At 38.3% G+C, this 12583-nt stretch overlaps 1 protein-coding gene across 1 annotated transcript; it reads left to right on the top strand.

The window, feature by feature from the left end:
* Positions 1–629: 629 nt before the first annotated feature.
* On the top strand, positions 630–12495 carry LOC102695152 (charged multivesicular body protein 4c). Its single transcript, XM_069191021.1, has 6 exons — positions 630–967; positions 1084–1276; positions 7280–7457; positions 8296–8410; positions 10304–10415; positions 10681–12495. Exons 2-6 carry the CDS (start codon positions 1093–1095, stop codon positions 10740–10742), a joined length of 651 nt encoding a protein of 216 aa, XP_069047122.1. The 5' UTR covers positions 630–967; positions 1084–1092; the 3' UTR covers positions 10743–12495.
* Positions 12496–12583: the final 88 nt, after the last annotated feature.

Below are 12583 nucleotides of genomic sequence, written 5' to 3'. Positions count from 1 at the left end.
AGGGAAGACTGCACCCTAGCCCACTATTGTCTTATTGCAAACGTCCACCTTTTGCAGCAGCAACCTACATTTCTTTAACGGCCTCCCACCCCACACCTGACCAGGCGTTTCATTAACACGAGGTGAGTTTGCCTCAGACTCAGACCTCTTCAACAAAAAGCCACGCAAAACACGCGTTCCCTATTGTTTCCTATCAAGGGGGGGTGAGGATACCTGCAGTATGGAGTACAGGTTAAGGCTCTGAACTGGAAGGTTGTGGGTTAAGAGTTCCCACACCTGCCAGAATCACAACAGGTCCCAATCCTACTGGGAGAGGGAGGAGGGAACTCAATTGAACTGGCAGCCCAGTATGTGATCTCCTGTCACACCCTGAGGAACAGTGAGTCTGTCTCCCAATAATGCTCCATCTGTCTACAGTATATGTAAATATTTTATGATATGTCTTTGTTGTAAATGTCTGTAGATTTTATTTTACTTTTATTTTTTGGTTCATGTGAATTTCATTATTTTTATTTGCTTTGGCAGCACTGATTGTACCCATCGGTCATGCTAATAAAGCACCTTGAATTGAAAATTGAATTGAACAGAGTCCCACTAGGAGCGCTGCTTTTTGGCTCTTGAACAAGCTACCTCGCTATTGCCATCAGCAAAAGCCCACCTGTATAGATAGCTACGCACATAAATCGCTTTGGATGGGCGCCCCGGCTAAATTAATAACACCGTCTATTTTGTCATTTTCGACTGTTCTCGGGCTTTGCGTGACCACGCACGTTTTGAGACTCGGTGCCGAATCGGATGCGAAGCTCCTATGCGTTTTCAGTCGCTCACTGGAAGTACAGTAGCGTGATGCCAGCTACATTAAGCGACACCAGATTGGCAGCACCAGTCAAAATAAAAGTCCCCCAAACCCTGCTGTAGCTAGTCACTATACTCTCCCCGGACAGTGTCGGGTTTCAGGAAGCGACAGGTGAGTCTCTGCGCTCCCGGACTGAGGAGACTTTCAGAAAAAGCGACTCGGTTCCCCCCCGCCGACTTCGACTGCGTTCCTGTTTACAAATTTTCACGCTTGTTTTTTCCTACAAGACAGGAGAAATGAGTAAGATTTCCAAGCTGTTCAAGGGCTCCTCGAAGAACCGGGCAGGTCCGTCTCCCCAGGAGGCGATCCACAAACTCCGGGAGACGGAGGAGATGCTGACCAAAAAGCAGGAGTACCTGGAAAAAAGGGTCGAGCAAGAGATCGCCACTGCTAGAAAACACGGTACCAAAAATAAAAAAGGTGAGGCCATTGGATATGCGTAGTCGAGTGCGGCTGTTGTGTTTGGGAGCTGTTCGCAGTTTCTCATATCCTTACCCCCTTATTGCAATAAGGTGTAAATCCTTATACAATCTTTACTTTAGTTACGGTAAGTAAAACATCTAAATTTATTTTTTTTTCATTTCCGTTTAAACGCCTTTTTGTTTATGCTGCGAAATTCGAGACCATTGCGATAATAGTTTTATCTACCATAAACCCGCACTGCAAAATGAAAGGAAAATGTATAGGGGGTTTAAATGAAATAATAAAGCTTTTTTATTAGTACAGCATAACATTTTAAAATGTGTATAATTTTGCAGTAATATACGTCCAAATTCTAACACTATTGCATCCTGTAGACAGCTGTGTTAGGTGAGATGCTAGAACAAATCTATTTAAAAGGTTTCATTATTCAGATCTGTGGTTACACCCAGCAAAAAAACAACAACATCCAGACAGTCTGGTTGCTTTGTAGCAGTGTGACTTTAGCTAGATATAATTCTAGGTGTATGTTTGTAATTGGAATTTGATGTTATCAGTTTATTCTGCTGGTTTGCACAGCGGCTGCCTCACAGCTCTGTGTTCATGAGTTTGGCTCAGGCCTGTGCTGACTCCTGTGTGGCTTCTGCAGGTGGTTATGTGGTTTTCTCTCGCTGCTCCGGTTTCCTGCTGGGACACTGCTCTGACTCTTCTTGGGAATAGTTGGTTTTCTGATTATAAAGGGGGGGTTCTTAGTAGAAGCCAAGCTATTACCGAACATTTAACACAAATCCATTGTGTTCTATCATGTTATGGAAAGACGCAGCTCTATTCTAATACAGTTCTACATCATAGGAAACGTACAAAATATCGTATCAGGTTGCTGTCATACTACACTTGTGAGAAGGTCTTTCACTAAACATTAAAGAGATGGTTATCTGGGTAGAGAAATATTTTGGTAGACAGGAACCTGACTCCTTACCTACCTGTGTTTCTGGTGCAGAGCAGAATATTAGACAATTATTACCACACAGAGATCCTCACAAGCAGTTCATTTGTGTGACACCAAGGAGAATAGACCAGAAACCCATCTTCTCGCTGACATGTCATGTCTTAACCTTACCCTACCACAAGGCAATCCCAGCTTAGGTAAAAGACTGCTCTGGTAAAATCATAAAAAAATAATAATTCATTTATCTAGCGCTTTTCTGGACACTCCATTCAAAGCACTTTACAAGTAATGGGGACTCCCCTCCACCACCACCAATGTGTAGCCCCTATCTGGATGCAACAGCAGCCATAGTGTGCCAATACACTCACCACACATCAGCTATCAGTGACTGAGGAGAGCAGAGGGGAATTATTAGGAGACCATGATTGGTAAAGGCCAGGGGAATTTTTGGTCAGGACACCAGGGTAACACACCTACTCTTTATGAGAAAGACCCTGGGATTTTAATGACTGAATGACTCTTGGTTTTACATCTTTATAAAGGATGGTGCCTTTTTACAGTATACTGTAGCGATGACTGCACTGGGGCATTAGGACCCACACAGACTGCAGCGTGAGCACCCCCTACTGGTCCCCTACTAACACCTCTTCCAGCAGCAACCTTAGTTTTTCCCCAGAAGGTCTCCCATCTGGGAACTGGCCAGGCTCACACCTGCTGAGCTTCAGTGGGTTGCGAGTTATGAGTTGCAGGGTGATATAGCTGCTGGTTGGAGTATGAAATGCTTGCAGCTACAATCTGGAATTTACGCCAATACACATTCATGCACATGATGCAGATTAGGTGTTTTAGGTCCATTATATGTTTTGAAATGTATAAAGCAATAATAAATTACATTTTGTATTGATCAAAATCATTTTTACGACACAAAAACTCAACAACACAAAAAAAAAATCAAGTCAGAAATACCAAAGAGAAATGCTAGGCATTTCAGTTTCTGGTGATGAGATACGGGTGTAAAAGGATTGAAACTGCTGAGACGGCACACGGATCTGAATCCTAAGATGTGGGGAATTACTCAGATATTACTCTGAAGGAATGAAGCTGTGCTTGCAAATAGTTAAGCCTGAACAGACTCTGTGTAACATTTTCTTCCAAAAAAAAACAGACTAAATCTTTCTGGAAAGGTCAGAAAATCAAATATTCACCGCTGCCGTCGTTAGTTCCTCCATCGTTGAAGGATGCTTACCCTGGCCTCCACCTCAGTCTACGCGAATGAAGCAGAGCTCTTTAGAGTGTGAGCAGTTCCTTTCTCTCTCTACACCATCCAAACCTCACCTTTCCTGAAAGTTTATCTCGGTCTTATCTGTCTGTAAAACTTTGTTCCAAAACTATAATGAAATTATAATGAACCAATTGATGTCAGTTTGCCTCATATATATGCTATATGCTTCTGATTTACTTTCAATTTTAGTTTAGAAATTGCCACTTTTGTTTGACTGAAAGATCTTCGGACTCCAAACACTGAAACCAAAACTAGGTAGCCTGATTGGCTGTTTATGAGCCTAACTACACAACAACAAATATCTGACCAGCAAGAGAAACCTTTCTGACGATGTGTTTTTTCAAACATTTCCAAACAATTTTTCAAAATAAATCATTTTAACTTCAAATGTTCAAATTGTAAGATCAATTGACCCAAGAAAGAAATCCCCAATTGCCTTTATAAAAAATACCCCAGTCCAAAATCTAACCCAGGAACCAAGAGTTCTAAGACAGTTAAACTATGTGCCCCATCCTTATTTAATTTTCATGAGAAAAGAATATAAGACTTCATAGTTCAGATTTCACAGTCCCAGTACGCTAGAGGGTTCTGCACACCGACTCTCTACTTCATTTTCACTACTACCTAGAATTATTAATCTTTTTCAAATGCTTAGTGTATGAAGAATTAGCCTGTGGTTTTTCAAACAGTAACAAAGTAAATGGTAGCATAAACGACTGCACTGCCTGTGTGATATAATGTAAATGTGACAACTATGAGCTTTTTTAAAAACCTTAAAATGATCATGACATGCTTATTTGTCAAGCACAAATAAAGATGTGGTAAAAATGCTCAGTTTAACAGAGCCTTCTCATTTCCTTCATGATGTGTAATTCATGTGACACACTCTACTGTATATAGCTTTATTTCAGCCTGATGGTTTACCAGCACCCTAAGGTTTTGAGATTTTGCATTCTGCTTCATTGCACTTCAATACATTTGTATCTTTATACTCACTGGTTGATGTGTTTTGTTTCAGAGTTTTTGTTTTTGAAGGAAATCCAGGTAGTAATGTTTGTGCATTAATTATTTATTTTCAAATTAGAACCCACACCACTGTGTTTTCTTTGTTTTCAAACGCAAGCATTTTGGCTTTGATATGTGTTCTGGCATAAGGTACACTTAATGTCATATGTGTCAGGACAGGATTTTTATTTTGGGATGTATACAATAAACAGTATAATAGTTCTACTGTTTTTAATATTCCAAAAACAAAGATGAATCGACTGTTCTGCTGCTAATCTTAAATCCATTGCAGGAAGAGAATTCCAATCTAGATGGCTTTAGCATGCCTTCATGTTTGAGTTAAATGCTTTGTAAAAATTATCTTTCCCTTGGTTGTTTCTGGACAGACTTGCCTTCCTTTCTCGGCTCTGCTCGGCTTTCATTCATTGGGACCAAGAGCAATTTCTGTCTTTCTAGTCTTCATCTCAAATCTGGGACAGTGTAAGTTCCACCTCTTCGTTTTACTCTTTTATTAAAAGAAATCTAGAAAACGACGTCCATTTTTCACTGTGTCAGCAGCCACAGTCTCATCTATCTTTCTCTGGTCAGAAGGAAATTGATCTACTTTTTGCCATAATGCATTTTCTTATTTCTCTTTTTCTCCTATTTTCCTCTTTTCTTAAGAGTGACAGCATCTGTTTTCTCCGGTATGAATTACACTTTGCCCGGATATTATCAGTTTAAACACAAGAATGAACAGTTGTGAATAAAAGGCTTTGTATACATGAGCATACAAACACGTGCGGTAGGAAATCTAGAGAAATAGATATCAGTGCTGCTTGAAAGTATTGTTGTTCTTTAAATGTTACATTTTCACTATGAAATCCTTGTTAAGTCAAAGCTAGTCCTTAAAAGAAATGGTTTATATCCACAAATCCTAAAATAATTGGGTAACAAATCAACCAATCAAAGTGCCAATCACCAGGACAAAGTTTTGGAGCCCCTCTATTATATAAAGGTGAGAAACCTAGTCAATTTTTGTCTTACCTATACAGGTTAGTGTGATGTGTTACAATCTCAAGAGACCTCAGACAACCTTGGGTTGCAAGCACTCATCGGTGTGGAGAGGGTTATAAAACCATAACAAAATGTTTTGGACTTCATCAGTCTACTCTTAGACCCATAGTCTACAAATTGAGAAAATGTAAGACCACGGTGACTCTACATAAATGTGGACTTCTTTCAAAATTATCTCATGGAGCAACAAGAAAACTGATACAGGACTCCCACCATATGATGTCAGTGTACATGTACAAATAATTAGTGCAGATGGTGGCATTGTACACTGATATTTAGGCTGTTATGAGAAACATTTTTCAAATGTAGCATTTGTATTGAAAAGGGGACATTTTTTCCAAACGAATTGCCTGGAAATATCAAATCTGTAGAAAGGGCATTACTTGGACAAAGAAAAAAATAACATCTTAATCCTGGAGGTCAATAAATTCTATTTCTGTTGAGAGAAAAAAATCATATTTGAGGGCGCTTGGCTTTTGTAAACAATTTCTTATCAGTCAGGGTTTGGTTATAAAAGCAGCTGATGGTCATTAATTTATACAGCATCTCTGACCCACTTCTTTCTGTGGTGGTAAGATATGTGGCTTATCACTCCCCTTTGTCCTCAAACAAGACTGATTTCCACCTTTGAAGTATTGAAATCATCTTGGCTCATTGAAGAACTGCCTATCTCAGCTGATAACTATATAAAACAATTAATGGTTGGTAATTGATTACTTTTTATGTATTATATATTAACCTTCTAACTTGTTGTATGTAGTCCGTGAAAAGTCGTGTTGTTCATTTCCTCAGGGAACTCCCACCCCCTCTTCCTAGTACTGTTTTAAACCTGCCAGTTGTCTCATTTGTAGCAGCATATTAGCCAACTGTACAGCAACCAGTTGGTTGAGACCTTGTTTTTTAGTGCCATGCTAACTGGATGTAAATTTTACCTTTGCCTGATTTGTAAGCAGTTGAGTGACCTATAAATTAACCGCTCCCATGAATACTGTGCTGGCCAAAGTTAATACATAAAATGTGATATTGTAATATTGAGGTAGATGTTACACTATTGTTTGTGGGGGAGGGTGTCTACCTGTTGTGTCATTTTGTTCCTGGAACTCGCCCAGATAGTTAGCTGTTTAGTCAAGATATTTCTACATAGACATTACTCTAAAATAAAACACTGTATGCTAATTAATTCGGTATTCATTTAGGAAGTACAGTATGTAACACACTATCATCTTATTGACTAGGAATTAATTTTATTTATTATCTGTTGTTATTGTTTGGCTTAAAAAAACCTGAACTTTTGAGAGAAAAAAAAATAAACAAAAACTCTGATTTCTGTGTGACTTTTCTTTTTACTGGTGGCTTGAAGTTGTTTACTTATTTTACTGAAAAGGGTTACAGTATTTTAATTCATACATAGCCTTTATGCCTTTATTCTTAAATTCTGTAGTCTCATAAGCCATTCATTGATTTACCTCAAGGTTCACCATTTGTCAAAGCTGTTTTATCGGCGTGCATAGTCTAGTTAAAAAAGGTTGGAGAATATATTCATGCCTGAGTTTGGTCTTGAAAAACCTTGTATGTACGGGCTCCAAACCTCGGGGAAAAACAGTTGTGAGCTATTTTTCTCAGACCACATAACGACTGACAGACCAACAAAGTGGCGGTATTTTTCTGCCCTCACATTTGGAAATGATGTTTTGTTTTAATTTCCTGAAAGCTGCTCTCCAGGCACTGAGAAAGAAGAAACGGTTTGAGCAACAGCTGGCTCAGATCGATGGCACGTTATCCACCATTGAATTCCAGAGAGAGGCACTGGAGAATGCCAACACCAACACTGAGGTGCTCAAGAACATGGGCTATGCTGCCAAAGCCATTAAAGGCGTCCATGAGAAACTGTAAGTTAAAGATATACAGAGGACGGCAAGAGTGACAGTATAAAAAAATGAAACCCTAGATTAAGCTGAGAGATTGTTTTTTTGTAATTGATAACAAGAGTTAAGTGAAACATAAATAAGAAAACAAAAACCATCGCAACGGCAGTCATGCCAAGCAAATAAGGTTTGTATAAACAAGGCTACGGTACTTAAGAACTGCTGCCACATAGCAAACTCTTTGCAACATGTCTGTCCATTAGTTATGCAACATCATTTAGTTACTTTAATGGGACTTTTTGTTCCTCCGGCATACTAATATATTGAACTAAAACAATAAAATTTGTATTTCGTGTAGGTTAAGGAAAGATAGTGGTCATTTTTACCTGGCAATGAGATACTCTAGGGCCTTGAGTACTTCATTTCAATCACTTGTTGATTATTAGACATGTAGATACAAGATAACTTGTCAGACCATCCTTATTCAGATCCTGTGTTCACCATGTACAGGGGATCCGGTATCCTGGACCTGTAGTGCTACAGAACCAGGTTCTTGATGTTGAGCCTTCTATAGTACACAGGGTGGCAGACCCTTAATATCTTACAGGCAGGTGTGTTTTACTGTCCATCTGGGGACAAAATCTGAGGAAATGTCCCCACAATGATTAGTAACTCATGACAAACAAACAATGCAGGAGACACGCCCAAAAAGAAAATGTTTTTAGAAATCCATTGGCGTCTTCCTTTAAATCTAAAAGGTTCAATAATACGTTTTGTGTGTGTTTTCATTCTGTATTTTATTTCAGCAGATTAACTTATAGTAAATAAAAACAAATGAGATTTTGCATTTTGCATCTACCAGGGACCTGGATAAGATTGATACACTGATGCAAGACATTACTGAACAGCAGGAGGTAGCACAGGAAATTTCTGATGCCATCTCATGCCCTGTTGGATTTGCTGAAGAGTTTGATGAGGTAAAAAAAGAAATCTTCTAAAATGAGTGTGACTGGAGAGTCTGTAGATGTTTAAGAAGTACATTGAAATTCAAAATTAATACCAATATGTTCCTTTAAGGAACCCAATATAAACTCCCAGCTGTGTCTTTCTAAGACTTATTTCCTTCATGGATTGATTCCTTGATGGTGCTTCCCTCCAAACTCTAGACTCTTAAAGAAAGAGAGTACTTGTGCTAGTTGTTATGTTTACTGTATTGACTTCCGTCATCTTCTGGGTAGTTTAGTCTAATTGCTTACTTAATCATCTGGCAGAGGCTAAAGTCATTTATCCACTTTACAGTCAAAAGAAACTAGATCAGAGAAATTCTGGAAGACAGTCTGGTATAATATGAGCAACGTCTGTAGCTGTCTACATTTCCTTACTGACATATTCTGTGAGAAGAGGAACCCTAATTGAAATTTGTCGTCCAGACTTTGAGTAAGCCATTTATTTTCCAGAGCTATGTGGCTCTTTGTGCTAAATAAATGTAAATGTGATGGGTCAAGTATAATATTACGCCATAATTATCTTTTGACAGGCAAAAACTTACAAATTTCCTTACAGTGGGCTCTTTTTTGCTGGTTTAGGTAGATTCCTTGTGAAACAGGAAGAGAGGCAGAATCACACGTAACACTGAATCTCTTAAGTACTATACTTTATGATAAAAAGTTGTCACTATTTAATAGTCTAAGCAGTGACAGTACCGCATTCCATGCAACTAGCTGTTATGGCAAAAAAATTGAGGAGGGAAATCTGTTTGAAGCCAAGACATTGAAAGAAATATGTTTTTCCACTACTAGTTTGATGGACATTCTTTTAAATAGAGTATATAAATAGAGGACACAAATGACAGAAGATTTAGTAAGGATGTATGGGTGTAGTTCTTTACTGACTGATTATGACTTTGAAAATTTTGCACAACCACAAAGTTGAAGGCTATACAGCCAGGCTATTAAAATGAAAGTGGCGTCGTCTTCATTTATTGTTAAGATGCACCAACAGCCCCTTCTGGGCAAGACGGACTGTTTCTGTTCTCTACTTTTTATGAAGCACATTATTTATGATGCAAAAGCCATTTGCAGTAACATATCCAAGACCATGAACTCTCTAAACACACAATAATTTCTACAAAAATGATTTAAAGTTGTATACATGATTGTATCCTGTACAATATATACTGATGGAAAAAAGAAACAAAACATTTTCTGGAATGAGAATACTATAGTTACAGCTTATGTACTTTCACAAAAAGTTGTCAATTTGTTTTAAGTATAAATTTGTTCAGTTTATGACACAGATGGGAGTGACAATGTATAAAACATCCACACATTTCAGACAACACACCAGAATAAGAAGACTTCTGAAACATAAAAACTGATACAGGGTTGTTACCAATTGCAAATCCTGGAAATCCTGAGCTGAAAGCAAATCTGATCATGTGTGTCAGATAGAAAATGAAATCAATTATCCCACAATTGAGAGCTCAGCTGGAACGAAAATGAGAAGTTCCAGCATCAGTAACTCCAGGTTAGTGAACAGGGTGTGTTTGTGTAACTGAGTGGAATCCAAAATCCAGTTTTAAGACAATTTGTTCCTTTTGTTCACTGTACCATCTTCGGGTTTGAATGACAAGCCTGCATATCTACTGATATATTTAGAATAATAAGCAGATGTAGAAGTCTAAATATTAATTTTCGTTTTGGATGAATTGCTCATAGTTACACTGTGTGAAGGGTTATGATTCCTGAAGCACCACAACTTTGCCAGGTGTTCTGAACAGCCAGATATTGGGGTGTGAGAAAGAGAGTCAGTGCTCTTCGCAGGTTTGGCTTATAGGCTGGGGTTTACAGTACCTGCTGTCTGTTTTTCAGGACGAGCTGTTGGCTGAACTACAGGAACTAGAGCAGGAGGATTTGGATCAGAAGATGGCGAACATGGGAGGACTGCCCAGTGTGCCCTCTTCATCTCTGCCGACCAGACCAGGTGAGGTGAAATGCTTGTGTAAAGGGCTTCCACAGACATCACTGTAGACATTTGCAGGGAAGGAGGTTATTCAATGCACATAACTGGGAGTGCTCCGTGCTAACAGGCCAAATTTAGACACACTAGTCACCTGTACAGCACTGTTCGCAAAACGCTGACTCCACCAGTGGAGCTCGGATACTAGCATTTGACAAACTTCATTCACCTTTTTAATGTATTTTTAGTTGTATGTTTACATTACATTGTACTACCTTTGCTTTTCCAGTTTCAAAGAAGAAGGTGGAGGATGAAGATGACATGAAAATGCTGTCAGCTTGGGCGTCATAACTCAGCGCACCTCCTACCAAACATGGACAGCACCATAGCCTGACATTTCTTTGATTTTTCTCGGATTTATTTGGTGGTTCTTAACTGTTTATGTTTCCTGTTTTTAATAACAGGGCAAGAAGCTGTAAATTGAGTGCGAGTGTGTGTTTATACCCATGTAAAATGGAAACTTTTTGAACACTAAGTACTTAAAGAGAGATGTGTGGAATTGTTTGAGAAGATGACACCTTTGTCTGTTGGTAGACTTACTGATGTGAAGCAATGAAAGCCTGGCATGGTAGCTTTGCGGTTTCTTCTTTATAATCCTGCATATTGGACATCAGGACATCTGAAAACATACCATGTTAGAGTTTGCAATGTTTCATATTGAGCTGATCCTTTTCGTTATTAGTGCTAAATAGTTCTGGGGCCTGTCTTCATATTCTCCACACATTCTGAATGGTGTAGGAAGTCACAGTATCTTAACGAAATGTTTTAAAGATGAAGATGTAAAAATAGAAAATCAGCTGAAAATCTAAGGTTCACCAAAAATAGTAAATTGTTATGATTTTGGCAAGTATGTGTTTTTTACAATCGCAATGAATTGTAGTTGTTAAATCTAGACTATGATGATAATGATTGATTTAAATCCTTTGGACATACATTATATAGGCTTCCATACATGGTTTTTATCAATGTTAATGTTTGCATTGCTAAAGGTGTGGGGACCAGAATCAGACATCCTAGAATTGTTTCACACCATTTCTAGTTAGTTTGACAATGCTGAGGTTTTTGAAGAACTAAACAATTTCACTTTCCGTAATTTAATTTATTTTCATAAAACAAATGTCCACTATATTGCATTCTGTTAGGGCAAATACTAAATTAAGGAGAAGTGACATTCATGCAGGATCACTGTATTAAGATGTACACCAAATGTGTATTCAGCTTTTGCCTACATTATCCCAAAGCACTTTTAATATAGGAGGGGAACCATATCATCCACTGATGAAGTACGGCCGCTACCTGGGTAAAGAACAGCAACCTCACAACCCAACAAATCAGGAGAAAGACAGAAGGCACCTCACCAGTTGAATTAAAAGGGAAAATTTTAGGCAGGCCAGACAAAAAAGGAGAATTTTAACCAAGACCTTATCCCTGCTTTTTCAAACTTTAGAACTCAGTCTAGTATCACATCTGAATGACAGTACCTCCTACAGTACTCTGTCTACAGACATTGTATTGGAGAAAACTTCTAGTCCAAAAGTAGCAGGTCCACCAAGACCACACAGCAGCAACCTGGTTTTCTAGTGTCCCATCCCAGTACTGACCAGGTGCCACCTTGCTTACCTCCTGAGATCAGAGTACATAGTTATGTTTCTATCTGCTCCGTTAACTCAGGTTTGACAGACCGCTAAAGTTAAACTTTTAAGTTGATGCCTGTTATGACATGTAAGTACTTTAGGGTTTTATGTGCAAAAGTTCTAGGTTTTAATCTTCTGTAAAGGCAGTCTGTAGATAATGAATGTTTGTATTTGCTGCCTTTCCAGTCTTTTTTTAATTAAAGTGATATTCCATTAAATAAAGTTTAAAACCACTTCTCAAACGTACAATGCCGTTTCCTGCCAGAAATATTAAACCAGTGAAATGTAAAACAGATGTATAACCTGTTGTATCTTGTTTCCATTATTCGCTGTAAATATTGAGTCTGCAAATTAAAAGCATATAAAATGTGTTTAAATAAAACACTGATGATTTCACTTGCAGTAATGCATTTTTAAGCCTCTTCAGCTTCTTTATATCAACAGTGAATCAAACCTTTTTTTTCTGAGTGATTTATTCTGTTCATTAAGAAAATCTAA

Source organism: Lepisosteus oculatus, chromosome 6, assembly GCF_040954835.1.
Source record: "Lepisosteus oculatus isolate fLepOcu1 chromosome 6, fLepOcu1.hap2, whole genome shotgun sequence".
NCBI lineage: Eukaryota > Metazoa > Chordata > Actinopteri > Semionotiformes > Lepisosteidae > Lepisosteus > Lepisosteus oculatus.
Note: the sequence above shows the minus strand (reverse complement) of the source record. Positions and strands in the feature narration are given on the sequence as shown.